This window comes from Coregonus clupeaformis, chromosome 12 (genome assembly GCF_020615455.1).
Source record: "Coregonus clupeaformis isolate EN_2021a chromosome 12, ASM2061545v1, whole genome shotgun sequence".
Classification (NCBI taxonomy): Eukaryota; Metazoa; Chordata; class Actinopteri; order Salmoniformes; family Salmonidae; genus Coregonus; species Coregonus clupeaformis.
In genome coordinates, this window is record NC_059203.1 from 52,758,479 (window position 1) to 52,779,823 (window position 21,345).

The following is a 21,345-nucleotide window of genomic DNA, read 5'->3' on the forward strand; positions in this document are numbered from 1 at the left end:
CGAGCCAGGCCTAATCGCCCAACATCAGTGCCCGACCTCACTAATGCTCATGGCTGAATGGAAGCAAGTCCCCGCAGCAATGTTCCAACATCTAGTGGAGAGCCTTCCGAGAAGAGTAGAGGCTGTTATAGCAGCAAAGGGGGGACCAACTCCATATTAATTTCAATGATTTTGAAATACGACGAGCAGGTGTCCACATACTTTTGGTCATGTAGTGTATCTACCTCAATTACCTCGTACCCCTGCACATCGACTTGGTACTGGTACCCCGTGTATATAGCCAAGTCATCGTTACTGTGTATTTATTCCTTGTGTTATTTTTTTTTCTATTATAATTTTCTTTCTCTCTGCATTGTTGGGAAGAGCCTGTAAGTAAGCATTTCAGTTGCTCTACACCTGTTGTTTACGAAGCATGTGACAAATAAAATGACAGTATGATTAAGTTGTCCCGAGAAACTGATCACACTGTGATACATGCACAATGAGTTTCTTCAGATGGCGTTAAGGTTTCCTTGATATTACTAAAGGTGTCCCCCAGGATTGATTTTGGGCCCTGTACTTTTTACTATGTATATACACAATATTGGTTTGTCTGTAAGAAATTGTAACCTCCACTTTTATGTGTATGATAATGTTTTGTATTCTTTTGCCACTTCTGTTGACAAGGCTCTTTCAGAATTACAATATGATTTTTTACTTTGCAGAAAGCCTTTGTTGAACTGAAATGGGTACTTAATGCAGGTAAAACTGAGTATGTGTTAGTTTCCAAAAAAAGCTTTAAAATGTATCTGATGATTTATGCATAATGTCCATTGGATGGACTGCACTATGCACTATTTTTGTTTATAAAGCCCTCTTGCACAAACCTACAGACATACAGTGGGGGAAAAAAGTATTTAGTCAGCCACCAATTGTGCAAGTGATCCCACTTAAAAAGATGAGAGAGGCCTGTAATTTTCATCATAGGTACACGTCAACTATGACAGACAAAATGAGATTTTTTTCCCCCAGAAAATCACATTGTAGGATTTTTAATGAATTTATTTGCAAATTATGGTGGAAAATAAGTATTTGGTCAATAACAAAAGTTTCTCAATACTTTGTTATATACCCTTTGTTGGCAAGGACACAGGTCAAACGTTTTCTGTAAGTCTTCACACACGGTTGCTGGTATTTTGGCCCATTCCTCCATGCAGATCTCCTCTAGAGCAGTGATGTTTTGGGGCTGTTGCTGGGCAACACAGACTTTCAACTCCCTCCAAAGATTTTCTATGGGGTTGAGATCTGGAGACTGGCTAGGCCACTCCAGGACCTTGAAATGCTTATTACGAAGCCACTCCTTCGTTGCCCGGGTGGTGTGTTTGGGATCATTGTCATGCTGAAAGACCCAGCCACGTTTCATCTTCAATGCCCTTGCTGATGGAAGGAGGTTTTCACTCAAAATCTCACGACACATGGCCCCATTCATTCTTTCCTTTACACGGATCAGTCGTCCTGGTCCCTTTGCAGAAAAACAGCCCCAAAGCATGATGTTTCCACCCCCATGCTTCACAGTAGGTATGGTGTTCTTTGGATGCAACTCAGCATTCTTTGTCCTCCAAACACGACGAGTTGAGTTTTTACCAAAAAGTTATATTTTGGTTTCATCTGACCATATGATATTCTCCCAATCCTCTTCTGGATCATCCAAATGCACTCTAACAAACTTCAGACGGGCCTGGACATGTACTGGCTTAAGCAGGGGGACACGTCTGGCACTGCAGGATTTGAGTCCCTGGCGGCGTAGTGTGTTACTGATGGTAGGCTTTGTTACTTTGGTCCCAGCTCTCTGCAGGTCATTCACTAGGTCCCCCCGTGTGGTTCTGGGATTTTTGCTCACCGTTCTTGTGATCATTTTGACCCCACGGGGTGAGATCTTGCGTGGAGCCCCAGATCGAGGGAGATTATCAGTGGTCTTGTATGTCTTCCATTTCCTAATAATTGCTCCCACAGTTGATTTCTTCAAACCAAGCTGCTTACCTATTGCAGATTCAGTCTTCCCAGCCTGGTGCAGGTCTACAATTTTGTTTCTGGTGTCCTTTGACAGCTCTTTGGTCTTGGCCATAGTGGAGTTTGGAGTGTGACTGTTTGAGGTTGTGGACAGGTGTCTTTTATACTGATAACAAGTTCAAACAGGTGCCATTAATACAGGTAACGAGTGGAGGACAGAGGAGCCTCTTAAAGAAGAAGTTACAGGTCTGTGAGAGCCAGAAATATTGCTTGTTTGTAGGTGACCAAATACTTATTTTCCACCATAATTTGCAAATAAATTCATAAAAAATCCTACAATGTGATTTTCTTGATTTTTAATCTCATTTTGTCTGTCATAGTTGACATGTACCTATGATGAAAATTACAGGCCTCTCATCTTTTTAAGTGGGAGAACTTGCACAATTGGTGGCTGACTAAATACTTTTTTCCCCCCACTGTACGAGCTACCAGACCCGGTGTCAGAGATGGCTAACTCTGGAGATCCCTTTGGTCTCCTCTGAGTTAAGTAGACCTGCATTTCGTTTTTTGCACCTTACTTGTGGAATGTAATCTCCAGAACTCTTAAATGTGATGTTTGTATGATTGTGTACATGCAGGGCTCCCTTGTAAATGAGGCATTGGTGTCAAATGGGACTTCCCTGTTAAAATAACGAAAAAAAAAATATCTCACAAACACTAAAGAAACACTCTGAGAGCCACTGGGTGGATTTTGGTAAAACATTTTATATCCAAAGCAAAACCAGAATGCCAGTTTGCCCTGCCCAGTCGGCCAGAGTCAGTCCATACAGCGACATGGGGGGAGGGGGACAGTCACAGAGGGGACAACACGCCACATTATCTGCAGACAAGCTCTTTGGAGTGTCGGCTGGACAATAAAAACAAAAATAAAACAATCGATTACGAACATTGGAGCAGGATAAAGGCGAACTCTGGCAGACAGAGAGAGAGAAAGTCAAGTCTGTTCAAGGCTATGCCAACACTATGGCAACGGATCTCCTCGATGGTAGTTCTGAGTTCCATCAGAAGGTAGTCATCTCCATGGAAACCAAAGATGGGGTCAAATGAGGGACCATGAAAGAAAATACAGTTCTCTTGTGGTATTTGGGTTTGGCTTGGCACCAGTACTACAGGCCATCTTCACATTCACAAAAAGCGCAATTAAAACAGAATAAAATAAAATACAATCACCTCTCAACATAGTCTCTGGCTCCAATGTCTATAGGTTAAAAAAGAGAAAAACATCCCAATCAATATAAAAATGACATCATACTATAAATGTACATGTTTTTCTCAGCCTGGTGAAATTTGAACAGTTCTTTACACAAAGAGAAGTATAGAATATGTCTCCCCACTGGTCTTACACTGTCACGCTGGTGGCTTAAATACTTTCATATTTAAATGGCTGTTAGAGGAAAAAGGTACTTTCGGATTAAAATAAAATAGACAAATACAAATAAAATACATTTAAGTGGCTTAGTGGCATAAAACATATGAAATAAAACTAATTTCATAAATTCTTTCATATACAAAGTCAGGAAAATAATATAGGTTCCAGTGCTTTGGGAGATAAAATAAAACAACAAACTATAATAAAGAATACAAACCAATACCTTTTAAATCATCATCATGTTTCTTCCTTTTTTCTGTACTGATCATAAGCCATATCAAATAAAATCATTGCCCCTAGTCCCTCACCCAAATCTGGAATTAATTGTTTACCTGTTAGTTTATTTATGTATTGTACGGCCGAAGTTTGGTTTCTACAGGGTTGGTTTGGTTCGTACCTGGTGAGTGTGTGTAGTTTTATCTGGCTGACCCAAAGCTGGCAGTTCTACAAGAACAAACCGGGTGAGGTACTGAAGTCTCACTCAAAGTGTTGATTTGAACACAGCCTCAAGGCACACTGCTGTGTGTGTGTTTTAGGTTGGTGCTGTGTTTTTACAGTGTAGACTACGACACTACTGACCAATCTATATGACTGCTCCTCTCTCTCCTAACTATAGTTGATGATCCCTGTTGTAGTATAGATTCAGCTGCGGGCCAATTTTTTCTTGAGCGGATGGTCAGGGGGCCAGAACATAAATACAAATAATTTGTAGAATGCAAATTGACTGCAAGAAGCCCAAACAGATATCAAAACATAATCATTTCAAACCTTGCTTACATTTGTATACGATCACATCTCTCTATTATGCGTGGGAATACTTTTATGCGTGGGAATACATTTATTTTAGTAACCCTAAAATCACTTGGAGCTGTTTTTCTGGTGTTTTTACAGTCTTTTATGTAAACAATAACAATATTTTTGCTCAGAAAACTTGGGGGGCCAAATAAAATCACCCATGGGCAAAATTCATCCCGCAGGCCACCAGTTGGGGAACCCTGCACTACAACATACTAAAACACAACCCACTCCTTCCCTTTCCACACTCTCCATCTAACCCAGAGAGAGCGGGGCTTCAGGTGGCTAACACAAGGCACGTTGGCAGGTTTGGGTCTGGGCTACAGAAGATCCTGAGTCGCTACATAGAACCCTGTGACATTACTTACACTGTGGAGCTACATTTCAACCTAAGTCGCTACATAACCCCTTCCATCGCTACACTATCTCACAATGCAGGGCCAATCCATCTCTCCTCAACATTCACACAGGGGTCAGAGGTCATGGAGTAGACTTGGCAGTACACTAAAGGCTAAAGTTCATAGGTCACACAGGAGATGGCAGTACCATAGAGGTCATGGCATTGTGTTTTACACAGGAAGGGGTCTAGGTGTGTGTGTGTGTGTGTTAAACTGTGTCTTAAACCTTTGGCAGTGCCTCACATATTTCCCTTCAAATAACAGGGGCCCTTCCGTGTTAGAGTGAACAAGAAGCTATCTGTGCTGTGTGTGAGTGTTCGTGTGTAGATTGTGTGTCATTCAGAGGTGCTCTGACATTTACAGTGGTAGGGAAAAACTATTTCAATCCGAAATATGGATTGGATTTCTCATATTGCTGTTGAATGTGTATCTATGTGAGTGTTAAGGGTGTGCATCCATGAGAATTTTGAGTGTGTGTGTGTAAGTGTGTCTCAGTGTGTGTACAGTATCTATGCGAGTGCTTACAGTGTATGTGAGGGCGTTTGGAGTGCAAATGTATGCTAGCAGGGTTGTTGAACAGAGCAAAAGCATATCACAGTATATCAGTGCTCTGGGTGTATGTCCAGTGGGTGTTCTGTACGTACCATATATGTGTGTGTGTGTGTGTGTGTGTGTGTGTGTGTGTGTGTGTGTGTGTGTGTGTGTGTGTGTGTGTGTGTGCGCATGGTGCGTGTGCGTACACTCCCTCTACAATATATCTGTGTCCTCTATGCTGAAGCTGGATCTGCGGCTGGAGTCGACCGAGGCCTCAGGGGACATGGCAGAGAGCAGAGGGTCTCCACCCAGAGGAGACAGGGGCTCATCCATCATCAGGAAGCCCAGCTCGCCTCTCCTTCCCTGGGTACCCAGAAGGCCGAGCTCCCCTAGCCCTGACAGGCTCTCCGGGTAGCCAGGCACCCCGTCACACAAGTCCAGCGACTGGGCAAAGTCAAAGGGCTGGGAGCTGCCCACGGCTGGGTACTGGAGGGGTAGCTGGGGCTGGAGGTGAGGGGGGAGAGGGGGCAGCTGCCTGGGCTGGCCCTGCTGGGGCTGGAGGTGGTGGGACTGAGGGTGGTGGAGGTGTTGTTGGCCCTGGGCATGAGCCTGGTGCTGGGCCTGCTGCTGCTGCTGTTGGTGGAGCTTCTCCTCAGGGCTGGTCTCCTGTTTGACGTAGGAACCCATCAGGTCCCCAGAACCCATCCCAGAGGGAGAGGAGCTGGGGAGGCCGTGCAGACGAGCCTGCATCTCCAACTCCTACAGACACAGAGAGGGGGGAGAGAGAGGGAGGGGAAAGAGAGGGAGAGATGATTAAATACAGCTGACTGCATGGCACGGCATTCTAGAGCTCATACTGTACATGCTCTTTACCTGAATGTGTGTATGCGTGTGACCGAGTGTGTTGCATGAATGAATGAATGAATGAATGAATGTGTGTGTTACCTGAATGCGCAGCCACAGTTGTTTGTTGGCCATCTCCATCCTCTTGAAGTTGTTCTCTACCTCTCTGGTCCTCTGCATGTCCTTCTGCATCCGCTTGATGTACTCTACGGATGCCCTCAAAATAGTGCCCTTATTCCAGCGCACGTCCCTGTAGAACATTACAGAAGAACACCTTTCCCAGTGAGCACAAGATGTTGAAAATACGTCTTTTCAATCTCCTCAACCAAAAATATGTATTTTCAATGTTTTTTTTAACATCTTGTTAGGGTTAGAATGATCACATTTCTTTCTCATGAGTATAGTTCAGTTGCACAAACAAGAAGAAGCACACATAAGAATACATATTCTGCTAACACATATACAAAAAGCCTACATATCACATAGACCTAGAACAACAAATATTAACACGGTGAAGTGAGGTGACTTACAGGTCGTTGGTTTTGGGGATTATGCCGCCCAACTCTTTAATACGGTCATTGATGTTGAACCTCCTCCTCCTCTCAACTAAACCATAGGAAAAGAGGGAACGATGAAAGGAGGTGAAGAGAACATGGGAAAATGTGTTCCAACAATGGCATTTGGAATTTCATGTGAGGCAGTCCACCTTCAACAACCCAATAACATGAACACAAACGCATGCACACAGACTGAGATGACTATAGACTCTGGCTGTTATTGATGGCTTTGCAGCAGAGCCCTAATAAAGACAATGTAGATGAGTGGTTGTCAGCTTGGAGGTTATAAAAAGACAGAGACACAGAGAGAGACACAGAGAGAGAGAGAAAGAGAGAGAAGCTTGGAGGTTATAAACAGACAGAGACAGGGAGACACACACAGAGAGAGAAAGAAGCTTGGAGGTTAGAGAGAGCGAGAGAGAGCGAGAGACAGAGAGAAGCTTAGACGTTATAAACAGAGAGACGGATGATGAGGAGGTCAGATTCCTGCTCTATGCAGATGACCTTGTCCTACTGTCACCAACAGAGCAAGGTCTACAGCAGGGTTCTTCAATTCCGGTCCTGGAGGGCCGAAACACTTCTGTTTTTTATTTCTACCTGGTAGTTAATTGCACTCACCTGGTGTCCCAGGTCTGAATTAGCCCCTGATTAGAAGGAGAGGATGAAAAAGAGGTGTTTCGGCCCTCCAGGACCGGAATTGAAGAACCCTGGTCTACAGCATCAACTGGGCAATCAATATCAACTTTCAAAAAATTTGATTTTCCAGGAAAAGGCCAAGAATCAGAGCAGCAGACACTCCTTAAAATTAAGAAATACCATGGTTGAAAATCAGTGCCTCTGGTGGATTTGGTCTGGAAGTTAATGCACTAAAAGAAAAAGCCCGCAAAGCATTTTACTCTATAAAAATAAAAACAAACATTCCTATCCAAATCTGGTGCAAAATATTCAATAGTGTAATTTTACCAATTGCACTATATGGAAGCGAGGTTTGGGGTGCAACCTGTAATTACGATTATAAGCATTGGAAGAAAAACCCAATAGAAAATCTACATACAGAATTCTGCAGAATTATCCTAATATCCAAAAGAAAGTACCAAATAATGCACGCAGAGCGGAACTCGGTCAATTCCCTTTAATTGTAAATATAAAGAAAAGGACAACAATTTTGGCACCATTTGAAATTAAGCCCCAAAACATCGTTACAATTCAAAGCACTAGAAACCCAAGAGCTGAACCCTGAAAAGAGTCCCTTATGTCAGCTGTTAAAAACACTAAAACAACCAAAACACACAGGGAAATTGTTACAGAAATGAAAACCTCCTATTTGACAAATTGGGAAAATGAAACAAAAATAGAATAAACTAAATTGCTATTTGGCCCTCAAATCAAAAGAGAATACACATTGGCAGAATATCTCTACTCTGTCAGAGATACAAAACAGAGACAGATCATGACCAAATACAGGCTCAGCGAACACCAATTGGCTATAGAAAAAGGACGACACAAAAAGACATGGCTACCCAAAGAGGAGCGTCTGTAGTCACTGCACGACAGGAGAGGTAGATACAGAGATGCACCTTTCCTCTACTGTGAGTAATACTCCCAAATAAGATCATATTTTCTCTTCAATCAATTCCCAACTTCTGTGCATTTACTAATAACAAAGCTGGGAATTATTCTGGGTGAGGGGGAAACCACAAATATTACTGCCAGATATGTATATGATTGCCATAGCCTGGGGGACATCCCATGACCATTAATTCCTTGAAGTATTTACATGAACTTCAAATGAACTGTATTTCATTATCCTCATTGCATTGTACTGTATTTACTGAAATGCTGTACCACTATACAGCTTTGGCAATATCTACAAATTGTATTTTATGCCAATAAAGCAATCTGAATTTGAAAGATAGAAACTTGGAAGTTAGAGAGACCGAGAGAGAGAGACCGAGAGAGAGAGAGAGAGCGACCGAGAGAGAGAGAGAGAGCGACCGAGAGAGAGAGAGAGAGAGAGAGAGAGAGAGAGAGAGAGAGAGAGAGAGAGAAGACACTGTGAGAGAGAGAGCGTGAGAGACACTGTGAGAGAGAGCGAGCGTGAGAGAGAGAGAGCGTGAGAGAGAGAGAGAGAGAGAGAGACCGAGAGAGAGAGAGAGACCGTGAGAGAGAGAGAGACCGTGAGAGAGAGAGAGAGACCGTGAGAGAGAGAGAGAGAGACCGTGAGAGAGAGAGAGAGAGACCGTGAGAGAGAGAGAGAGACCGACAGAGCCAGGCGGCTAGAGCTTATTGTGCCCCGCAAAGTACTACTACCACCACACACGCACAAAAAAACAAGTGTCACAGGCAATTAGACTTTAGTGCCAGAGCAGCAGACAGCTGTGGGTTAACCATCTACCTGTGGGTTGCCCTGTGTCAGCTGAATAACCACTGTGTGTGTGTTTTGAGAGAGAGGCAGGTGTACTTTAAACAGTGTGAGGTAGTAAAAATGATGGATGTTGAAAAAGTGCACACTCATTCTTGTGTTTTTGCGAGGGAGAAAGAGGGAGAGAGAGAGAGAGCAAGAGAGGGGGAGGGGGATAAACTCACTCAGGTTGTGGTTGTCTTTCTTCTGTCTCTCTTTGGCCATCGCCCGGGTTTCTGCATCTTGACAAAAACAACAAGCAATGAACTAACACTGTCCCCAAAGTGTGTATAGTGAGTGTGATTTCTGTAATATATATATATATATATATATATATATATATATATATATATATATATATATATATATATATATATATATATATATATATATATATATATATATATATATATATATATATATAGAGAGAGATAGTTTGGGGTCATAGCGAGTTTGATGATCATGTTAGAGGCTCACTTTAACCTCACTCCAAATTCATTGATATTTAGTTTATGCTTTAATACAGTATTTCCCCCTAATTGTGAGTTAAATCGCTTAATTTACAAATTGAATTCTAACTCAGCAGAAATTACATTAAATCGTCCCCCAACTCTGGAGAAAAATATATCCCTGGTCACCATGGATTTGGAACCATCTAATCCTTCTGGTTTTGTCTGGTGGTTTCCCTTCTTTACTCAACATCTGATTCAGACCTGGGAAACCAGGTGGGAAACCAGGTGGGAAAAACATTTGGCCTGCAGGTCTGTCTATGATTGGTTGCTATGTGTCTGAAAGGTGTAAATGTCAGAGCTGCTCTGCTTGTTTGCTGTGTGTCTAATCTTGTCTCTGATTGGTTGCCATGGCTGTGCGTGTGGCTGTGATTGGTCCTACCCGTCAGCTCTCGTTTGATGGCCAGGTTGGCAGGGCAGGAATTGCTTGTCATGGCGATGGATTGACCGGTCATCCCAGGGCCCGTGTACACGTCTAGGTGACTGCTGGACAGAGGGAGCTGGGGAGAACACACACAAATCAGAATGAGCACCACAACCTGCATTCCATTCTATAATCTCAATAACAGAGTATTTAGGGTGACTCTCTTTGTGAGATTGGAATCCAGGGGAAATAAGAGTATCAATACATTTTTCATAGAAAATATTGTAGGGTTAAGCAGGGGTTATGGTGGTCCTCTGTAGCTCAGCTGGTAGAGCACGGCGCTTGTAACGCCAAGGTAGTGGGTTCGATCCCCGGGACCACCTATACACAAAAAAAATTATGCACGCATGACTGTAAGTCACTTTGGATAAAAGCGTCTGCTAAATGGCATATTATATTATTATATTATGTTATATGAATTACTAGTCACTTAATTTATCATCAAGTTCAATGAAGAACGGGTTCAAACAATGACACCAAGCACATCCTTTAGATGGAGAAACAATAGTTAGATACAGTATACTATCCTTACCAGATACCCTATTTTCAGGGCAGTTAGGTGATCGCCTGATACACAACAACATTCAGGAAACCTTGCATGAACAAAAACTAGGAACATCTTAAAAACAAGGTTGGAAACCTCAAGGGTCGAGGCCAAACACCTTTTTCCATAAACCACTGAGATCACCCTCAATTAACTCAGAGAGAGAGAGAAAGAGAGAGCGAGAGAGACAGGAGACAGAGGGAGAGAGAGGGAGGGAGGAAACAGAGGGAGAGGGAGAGATAGTAGACAGAGCGAGAGGAGACAGGGAGAACGAGAGAGAGTAGACAGAGAAAGAGAGAGGAGACAGAGGGAGAGAGAGACAGGAGAAGAGGGAGAGAGAGAGTAGAGAGAGAGTAGACAGAGCGAGAGAGAGAGTAGAGTAGACAGAGGGAGAGAGAGAGTAGACAGAGGGAGAGAGAGAGTAGACAGAGGGAGAGAGAGAGTAGAGAGAGAGTAGACAGAGCGAGAGAGAGGAAAGGGAGAGTAGAATAGACAGAAACGTGCAGTCAGTATCTCATGAGAGAGTTTTATGGCGTCATATTGTGCGTAATCCTGGTTATCCCTCTGAGCCAGAGAAAACTTTATAAACACAAAGTGTGTTACATGTGTAGTGGCCGGCTGTAAAGAGAAGATAGCAGAAGATAACAGGCCAATATCACACCTGGAAATAATGCCTCTAAAACTGCCTCTGCTCTGACAGACACACAATCATTGACTATGAGCCCTTCTCTCTTATCTCTGTATGGCTTGATTCTCTGACCCTCTCTCTAACCCAGCCTCTGTGTAGAAGACTAGCGGCCTCCTCTGTAGAGGTTGTTTAACTTATGGGCTACTACTAGTCAACCTCCCTGATGAGGGATTGGTGATGAAACGTGCTGGTTTACAATAATAGAAAAACTGGAGGATGTGGTTGAATATCTATTCTACAATACTAATGAGGCTTGACAGATAAGAGCGCTAGATACCTTATCACTGAGACTACTGAAGAGCAGCCAGGTCACACACACACACACACACACAGTAAAACCACAGGCTATGTGGATTGAGACCTCATCAAGCAAACAGATCTACACTGATCAAAAGGAAATCCCATCATCAGTAGGGTCTTCCTGTCCTTTATCAAACCAGGGACATGTAGTTAAGTTAGGTGTAACCCTTTCCTCTCACCCTGAATGCTTTAGTCTCAAACCACTGACTGCTCTTGCTGTTTCCCATCACACACATGCACGCGCTCACACAGAGAGCATGACCGAAACGATCAGTTTTATAACAAACTCTCTCTCACACATATTCAGACCCAGGTCAGTCATGCTTGGTATTCTCTCTGCGGCATTCCCAAGCTTTCCTTAAACTCCCAGATTCCACTGAGTTTACCGTGATAATCCTGGTCACGGATTAGCAGATGAGTTTTATTCATTAGGAGGAAAACTTAGTGTTTAAGAAAAGCTAACGAGGAGAGAACCTCCCAAAACAGAGAGGAGATGTGTAAGGTAACTAACATTAGGCCTGAGGGATCTCATTATACACATCTCAACAGAGCACACACACAGAGACAGAGAGACACACACAGAGACACACACAGAGACAGAGAGACACACACAGAGACAGAGAGACACAGACAGAGACACACACAGAGACAGAGAGACAGAGACAGAGACACACACAGAGACAGAGAGACACACACAGAGACAGAGAGACACACACAGAGACACACACAGAGACAGAGACAGAGAGACACACACAGAGACAGAGAGACAGAGACAGAGAGACACACACAGAGACAGAGACAGAGAGACAGAGACAGAGACAGAGACAGAGAGACAGACACAGAGACAGAGACAGAGAGACACACACAGAGACAGAGACAGAGAGACAGAGACAGAGAGACAGACACAGAGACAGAGACAGAGAGACACACACAGAGACAGAGACAGAGAGACACACACAGAGACAGAGAGACACACACAGAGACAGAGAGACAGAGACAGAGAGACACACACAGAGACAGAGACAGAGACAGAGAGACAGAGACAGAGACAGAGAGACAGAGACAGAGACACACACAGAGACAGAGAGACACACACAGAGACAGAGACAGAGAGACACACACAGAGACAGAGACAGAGAGACAGAGACAGAGAGACAGAGACAGAGACAGAGAGACAGAGACAGAGAGACAGAGACACACACAGAGACAGAGACAGAGAGACACACACAGAGACAGAGAGACACACACAGAGACAGAGACAGAGACAGAGACTGAAAGACAGAGAGACACACACAGAGACAGAGACAGGGAGACAGAGAGGGAGACAGAGAGGGAGAGAACAGCAGAACTATTTAGAGGCCTGTATATTAAATCAGACTACACCAAACTAAAAATACAAGCACATCTGGGGCAACATTGTAGCAACCACCATCAATACTCCCTACAGAGAGCTGCATCCATGCACGGAGCCACTATCATACACACACTATACCACTGTCCCTGCATGCAAATCAGAATTCCATACGGCTCAACTTAACTCCCTGAGAGCCAATCAATAGCCAAATAACTTAATCTAATCAATGACTATGAGATTGAGTATCACACACACAACTGAGTAATCAAGAGCCAATCAACTGAAGCATGAGGACCAAGAGATACACCCAGAGAATGACATTCTATTCCACTCAGATGCATTGTGCACACAGTGAGAGGGAGAGGGAGCTGGGCCAAAGAAGGGAGACAGGGGAGAGGCCAGCAGCGACCTTCACGGTGGACAGTTAACATCCTATGGTGTTTTATCTCTTATGGCCGAGCGTGTCCCTCACTGGAAGTTTGCCCACAGTGGTAGGGCTCAGCTCAACCGCTCCCATATCAAAGAGCTGCTCCCTTTCAGCCTCCAGCCTGCAGCACCAGCCCCAGGGGCCCGAGGGCAAGGCTCATCCCCTAATCAGAGACCTGAGGCTGGGAGTTAGAGCTGACCCCCCTGCCCCGGCTCCAGCCCCAGCCCTCACCATTCCAGAGGGGGTTGCAGGGGGGCATAACTCTCCTAACTAGCCTGCCTCAATACTGACCAAGATGGGCGGACAAACACACAAACCTTATACCTCCAGCCACACATAGATCACAAAAATGCAGATTCTTACCAGTTGGATCTGTTCCCCGTCTATCATCTCCACGATGGCATAAGTCTTATTCATCTCCTTCATCCTTCCTTCTGTGGGCCTGTGCGCTCTCTCTCTCTCTTACACACTCTCTCTCGCTAACACTTACTTGCTCACTCACTCCAGCCCGCAGAGACTAACCTCCGTCTCACCAAATCCCTCTCTGTTCTACCTCTCCACACCACTTAAGTGAACTTTCCCCTAACTGGACTTTCAGCCTGTTTTTCCCTCTCACAAATTACCCTCATCCCCCATTCCCCTCCTCCTTCTCCTCTCCTCCACCTCTCCTGTGCCTCTCCTTCCCTCCTCCTCCCTTTCCGAATACCTTGTAAACAAGTTGAACTCTAACTGGTGGTAGTTTAATTGTTAATTCGGAGCCATTCCTTTAAACACAGAGTTCTGTGCTTCTGCTCTAAGATGGACACTCTTGGACCACTGCCTTTTTTAGGACTAGGAATGCCTCTCCCTCTCTCGGTCTCTGAAACCGCAGCACTTCACGTCAATAATTTAAATCAATTAAATACTTAGATTCCTTTAAGCCAACTGAAGGTTTCCCCTGGGGTGGGAAGGCAGCAGCAGAAGCAGACAGCTGATTGAAGCCACTATAGATCAGCAGTTATTCATTAAACACTGAGGAACAAACAGCCACAGGCCCAATGCCCCGTGGCCAACATCAAATATCGTCCATTTTAAGTTTGGGAAGTTTCATGCAACAGCAGCAACAACAACAGTAGCAAAACAGCAACAGTAGCTTTAAGATGGGACACAAACACACAGAGGAGCCTGTAGCTAAAGATGGAGGGATTCTGTTAAACGGAACAAGGAGTCTCTTTCTCCCCTCAGAGCCCAGTCACAGCCTCAGTCCTGATGAGTCGGCATAATCACCCCATTGACTCACACAGGGAGGGGCAGACGTGGACCAAAATAGACAAGAGGGGGGTAAGACAGGGGTTAGAGAGGTAGATAGGGACAGAGAGGGGTTGAGAGAAGGGTAACAGAGCGACACAAACTTAGATATTTCACATTAAAATGTATGTCAAACTAAAATAAATGATTGCAATGTTAAACAAACCATACAATTCTACGCACAAGGACCACTTTTAACAATTTCCACTTAACATTTTACAAAAACACATTTTTTTGAAGAACAGTGCAGATGCAAAGCATGACGGTTTGTGCTGTTTGTGACGTCATTCTGTTACCAGACTTTGCATAAGCACTGTTCTTCACGTTAATGTGTTTTTGTGAAATCTTCAGTGGAAATTGTTAAAAGTAGTCATTGTGCATAGAGTTGTATGGTTTGTTTGACTTTGCAATCATTGGTTTTTGTTTGACATGCATTTTAAAGTGAAAGATCTGAGTCTGTGTCACTCAGTTACCGGGAACTGCCCTAATATATAAGTCTTATCTACCTATATCAACTCCCATTCACGTAATCCACCTAATCCCTTGCGTAAGCATTTCAACATTTTTAAATTTAAAATTTTAGTCATTTAGCAGACGCTCTTATCCAGAGCGACTTACAGGAGCAATTAGGGTTAAGTGCCTTGCTTAAAGGGCACAGACAGATTTTTCACCTATTCGGCTCGGGGATTAGAACCAGCGACCTTTCGGTTACTGGCACAAAGCTCTTACCCACTAAGCTACCTGCCGCCCCCAGTTCAAAAGTGTTCAATCCTTGACAATCCCACCCAGGTTGAAAATCCTGTTCTATAGGTATGTAGTGACTGTATGGTATAATACTTACGGTGTTGGACATCTGAAGAGGGTCAATATACTGCTGGATGTCATCATAGCTCGACTGCATGCTGATGATGTCATCGATGACCTCATCCATCTGTGCCAACAACGAGGGAAAAACTGTTAATATGCTTATACATTAACATACATTTAGATCATTGATGCCAGAGAATATAGACAGACCAAGGCTGCCATGTTGTGCATAGAGAGCTGATCAACTTTATTATCGCATGCGAGGCGTTTCTTGCAGATATTGTAGGTGCTACACATTGGCGGTGGATAAAGTGAGTTTCCTATATAAATTGCAATGCATTAACACTGAAGTGTGAACCAGCTTTCTGAAAAACGTGTTAGAACAGAGAGGAAGAGGAAGTGAGGACCAACTCGGCTGAACATCTGTCCCCCTCCAGCAGGTTCAATTTTTTCGTTGTTTCGCCCACCATGCAAGGAGTTTTTGTAAGGAGGTCAATGTCGAATTTGGTCAACAATTAAATGAATGGCTTATTTGCTATGTGAGGATTATTCATACATTTGATCTAATAGAAGTTTCATAATGCTTAAGTTGTCAATACTGATACAAGTAGGACATGTGACATCCCGGCAACTTTGAGAAAAAAACTTCATATCGGAGTGGTCTCGAGATGGCCATGCATATTCATGGCATGAAACTAGTAGTATAGCTCTTTAATTATTTACTTTACTTATCTATTTTTTACTTAACACTTTTTTTCTTAAAACTGCATTGTTGGTTAAGGGCTTGTAAGTAAGTGTTTCACTGTAAGGTCTACACCTGTTGTATCCGGCATAATAAAATTTGATTTGATTTGATTAGCATCTCTCTCCATTGAATACAGGCAACCGCCTCTCAAGACAACTCCGATATGAAGTGTTTTTTCTCTAAGTTGCCGTCAACAACCCTCATCAAATATTTAAAAAAGGATTACAATAATGAGATGTATCCACCAATCCAAAGAAAGGATAGGAGGGAGCTAGACAGCCCGCCGTGCCACTTTGTGGACAACGACTCCCATTGTTAGGGCGGAGAGACATGTATCTTGTCAGTATATCCACAATCTTTGGTTAAAATGAATTATGATGACGGTCACACTTCATTTGGATAGTCCGGACTTTCCATCTGTAGATACTCTTCAGATGGTCATACTATCAACAAACTATCTGTTGATAAGCAACTGCTTGCTAAGGTTACGGTTAGGTTTAGAATAAGGGTAAGGGTTAAGTTTAGGGTTAGGATAAGGGTTAGAGCTAGGGTTAGTAGATAGTTGAAATGTTACTGATAGTCTGTAGTACAGCTACAGATGGACTATCCAAATAAAAGTGTTACTATGATGACTTGTACTGAACCGTTATCATTAACTTTTATTGACCACAATAAGCTTATTCTTCAACATACAGTATTACACCTTGGTTGGACTGCAACATACAGTATGCAATGGTCTATGTTTCTCTCTAACAGGATGTGAAATAGGTAACGTAGAGATGCGGTCTTAAGGGCAGATATTCAGAAGGGGGCAGAAGGTTCTGGTGCAAAGGTGTCCATATTTATTTTCAGTGTTCAATAGTGATAGCTGGCGATTAATATTTACAAGACAAACAGGTAGAATAACAAAATAAATTGCACTAAGCCTAAAAACAGGTTTACACTGTAGCTTCCATAGCTATTACAGGTTGGGGGTGTACCTGGCTCAAGCAGCCTCCCCACTATCATCAAACCCAATCTACCCAGAAACACCAAAACAGGCGCTTATATCATCTAAGCCCCTCCCTGGGACATACCCATGTCCAATGACAAGTAACCACATAACTGGTATACAAATGTAACTGGCTTCCTCATAATTACCCCATTACATACATTCCGTCTAAAACAGACGTGACCACTTTCATGTACACTTTAAAATGGACACCCGTTAAACATGAATTCTTACATTAATGGAACCGGTGAATGACGGCAACCCAGTAACATATAGCAGTGCACTAAGGCGCGCACGCTCCTGCCGCACAACTCAAATGACACAGACAAGACAGGACACACGGAGCTCCGACACAACGTGGGAAGTATGAACAAAGGATAGCATTAACAGAATGAAACAAACAGAGTCTCTAACTCGTGAGTGTTACGATGATTCTGTGCACAGAAACAGGGGGTGTAGAAGGATTACTTTATCCTATCCCAGGTATTCCTTAAAGAGGTGGGGTTTCAAATGTCTCCGGAAGGTGGTGAGTGACTCCGCTGTCCTGGCGTCGTGAGGGAGCTTGTTCCACCATTGGGGTGCCAGAGCAGCGAACAGTTTTGACTGGGCTGAGCGGGAACTATGCTTCCGCAGAGGTAGGGGAGCCAGCAGGCCAGATTAGACAGTGTGCATAAATCCACATTGTCACACAGTACTAGAGCCTATCGGCTGAGCAGTGTTGGTTAACTGTTCTGGTAACTGAGTGGAGGTTGAGGTTAACTAACAGTTCTGTTTGTCTCTTGTAGTTGTGGGATGCACTTCTGAACTCTACAGTTGCTGGTCTACTCAGATCTGTAGAAGATGCTGGTGCAGTTAAACTGCATGCGTGTGTGTGTGTCCCAAAGTCTGTGGGGTTCAAAGGGCCTTGCAGTGTGTGCTATCCCCCTGTCATTCGTTAAACTCTAATTACTTTACCAAGGCCATAATGGAGCATTTAAAGTGCAATGACAATCAGAGCTAGTTAGTCTCAGTTAGCTAACACAGCGACCTTTGGGTGACACCTTTATAGAGCTGGCCATGAGTCTGTGGATGCCACCGAGATCAATAGCCTGTCTTCGCACACGCGCACACAAACACGCACGCGCACAAGAAAAGCAGAGTTGGTAGAGGTGACATTGGCTCGGACCCAACTCCCTCATAACAAGGTGCAATAATGTCATTATGATGCCTCCATAAACTGAAGAAAATAACATAATCCCTAAACCATATCTCTTTATACAGGATGGTAATCAAGTTGTATAGGAGATATTGCAGGGTTATACAGTATCAGTCAAAAGTTTGGACACACCTACTCATGCAAGGGTTTTTCTTAATTTTTACTATTTTCTACATTGTAGAATAAGAGTGAAGACATCAAAACTATGAAATAACACATATGGAATCATGTACTAACCAAAAAAGTGTTGAACAAATTCTTCAAATAGCCACCCTATGCCTTGACAGCTTTGCACACTTGGCATTCTCTCAACCAGCTTCATGAGGTAGTCACCTGGAATACATTTCAATTAACGGGTGTGCCTTGTTAAGTTAATTTGTGGAATTTCTTTGCTTCTTAATGTGCTTGAGCCAAATCAGTTGTGTTGTGACAAGGTAGGGGTGGTATACAGAAGATAGCCCTATTTGGTAAAAGACCAAGTCCATATTATGGCAAGAACAGCTCAAATAAGCAAAGAGAAACAACAGTCCATTACTTTAAGACATAAAGGTCAGTCAATACGGAACATTTCAAGAACTTTGAAAGTTTCTTCAAGTGCAGTCGCAAAAACCATCAAGCGCTATGACAAAACTGGCTCTCATGAGGACCGCCACAGGAATGGAAGACCCAGAGTTACCTCTGCTGCAGAGGATAAGTTCAGTAGAGTTACCAGCCTCAGAAATTGCAGCCCAAATAAATGCTTCACAGAGTTCAAGTTCATGCATGAATCAGGCCTTCATGGTCGAATTGCTGCAAAGAAACCACTACTAAAGGACACCAATAAGAAGAAGAGGCTTGCTTGGGCCAAGAAACATGAGCAATGGACATTAGACCGGTGGAAATCTGTCCTTTGGTCTGATGAGTCCAAATTTGAGATTTTTGGTTCCAACCGCTGTGTCTCTGTGAGACGCAGAGTAGGTGAACGGATGATCTCAGCATGTGTAGTTCCCACCGTGAAGCATGGAGGAGGAGGTGTGGTGGTGCTTTGCTGGTGACACGGTCAGTGATTTATTTAGAATTGAAGGCACACTTAACCAGCATGGCTACAGCATTCTGCAGCGATACGCCATACCATATGGTTTGCGCTTTTGATATGTCTTTTGATACAGTATTAATTAATGTTGATTGATCTCATATAGAGAGGACAAGGACACGCCATGTGTTATTGATGTCACGGTTGAGTGACAGAGGGTCGGTGTGCCAAGATAGATTGGGGGCCACTGTTGCTAATCTTAGGAGGGGTACGTGAGGGCCTGGCTAGGGTGCCACACGATACCATGTATGGGGATCATATTGTAGTAGATGAGTGACTCTCAATAATGGTTGGCAGCTGTTAGACAGAAGTAGCTCGGAGAGCATTATATAAACTGAGAGATTTTCTATGGAAGTCATTCAGATGACAAGAGGCTACGCCCGTACCGCCTGTCATATTGAATCTAGTACTGTAACCATTAAATAAAGATGAATCAACTCTCCAGCTGAGTAGTCGAATACTCTCTTGCATTCTGAACTTCTCGATACCAGAAACTCATAACAGATTGGCGTCTAGACGAACAGGATGCAGTTTACAGCCGAACTAACAGCTAAGCAGACTATAATTTTTTTTATTATGTCAAATTCTGCTTATCTGTGGTAAGGGGTGTAAGGAGAAAGATCAAATTAGACAATAACATGGTGCTATGATTCTAAGAAGGATTTGTTCAGAGTAATGACTAAAAACAACGAAAATGGGTTTAACAAGATTGGGCGTAGGGTATTTGAATGGGTACGACATTATAAAATAGGTCAAAGGTTAGAGTCCTAAAACCATGACGAGATTATAACGTGTACAATATTATAAAATAGGTTTGAGTCCTTTAAAGTGAAAACCCCCATTATAAAATAGGTTCAAGTCCTATGATGAAAGAATAAACATTGTTCAGGGGTTCGAGTCTTCAAGGAAACAGAATAAAGAGATAGATGTGAAGAGGTTCAAGGCCTCAACCGTGTTATAAAAGCACTATGAGAAAATGAGTCCTTTGTGAAGTTACTCAAAACGGTCAGGAAAGAGAGAGAACAATAACTAATACTGCGTAAAGAATCAGAGCAGATACAATTGAGCATGGTGAATCATAGCACCAATGACAAAATAGGTAGACAAAATTTTAATAAAGATCAAGTTGGGGATTTGATTCAAGTATTTGATTACTAATATTGCATGAATTAATAGAAGTAATGGATGGCCAGCTTAGTAGACCGGTATCTGGAAAAACAGTCACCATTAAGAGTAAATCAGAGCTTAATTTACCTCGAAGAGAGAGAAAGGAAATGACGAAATTATTACAGGCAAATCTGCATTTAGAACAAGTATCTTGTAAAAGTATTGAAAATCAGACAATGTGCAAATGGGTGTTAATTAAATTAGAATTGTTCTATGTGGAACCATATCTTAGTGATAGGTCAGCATGGACAGATAATGACTATCCTCAAGATGGTAGTTTTCAAAAGGGATAAATTACAAGTAGCGCGAAATTATATAATTGATAATACAGCCATAAGCAACCCGAAATGGGATTTAGATTATATGAAAGAGGTGTATAAAGCATGGGATTTAATGAGTGCACAATGGCTGGTAAATATAATTAGGAAGGAGGAAAAGTCAGTTAGGAAATTACGTAATTTGGCAATGGAGCAACATAATCTACTTTATGAAAAGAGTCAGTCCACATTGGCTATAAAAGGCTCTGAAAGTATGAAAGGAATTTATCCACAGTTATCGAACTCTATTCAGCCTCCAGCTTATAGTACAAGGGTCGACGTAGATGAGGATAGCGACATATATGATTGGTTATTTAAAGAATCTTATGGGGGTCAGGCTAAGAAATTTTTTATTCTTGAACTCAGGTCAAAATATATGTTTCCTATAGCTAAAACAGATAACTTTGAGGTCAAACGGTGGCAAATTATGGCATTTTTGGTTGAAGCAGGGGAACGATAATAATCGAGGGAGAGGCAGGTCCAATGGTAATTCCAGACGAGGAAGAAGGAGGTTTAACAGACATGGATACTTGCTATTATTGTAAACACTGGGGACATAGGGTTCGAGATTG

At 42.9% G+C, this 21,345-nt stretch overlaps 1 protein-coding gene across 6 annotated transcripts in view; it reads right to left on the bottom strand.

The window, feature by feature from the left end:
* Nucleotides 1–4,298: 4,298 nt before the first annotated feature.
* The window catches only part of LOC121577699 (transcription factor EB-like), a 97,485-nt gene continuing 80,438 nt past the window's right edge, over nt 4,299–21,345 (bottom strand). For all 6 annotated transcript variants that reach the window (XM_045223927.1, XM_045223926.1, XM_045223928.1 and 3 more), the window contains 6 exons: nt 15,321–15,410; nt 9,838–9,955; nt 9,132–9,188; nt 6,519–6,594; nt 6,091–6,238; nt 4,299–5,904 (listed from right to left, as the gene is read on the bottom strand). In XM_045223927.1, coding sequence (XP_045079862.1) covers nt 5,359–5,904; nt 6,091–6,238; nt 6,519–6,594; nt 9,132–9,188; nt 9,838–9,955; nt 15,321–15,410 — 1,035 coding nt within the window. In that variant the 3' untranslated portion in view covers nt 4,299–5,358. The remainder of the gene's footprint in view (nt 5,905–6,090; nt 6,239–6,518; nt 6,595–9,131; nt 9,189–9,837; nt 9,956–15,320; nt 15,411–21,345) is intronic.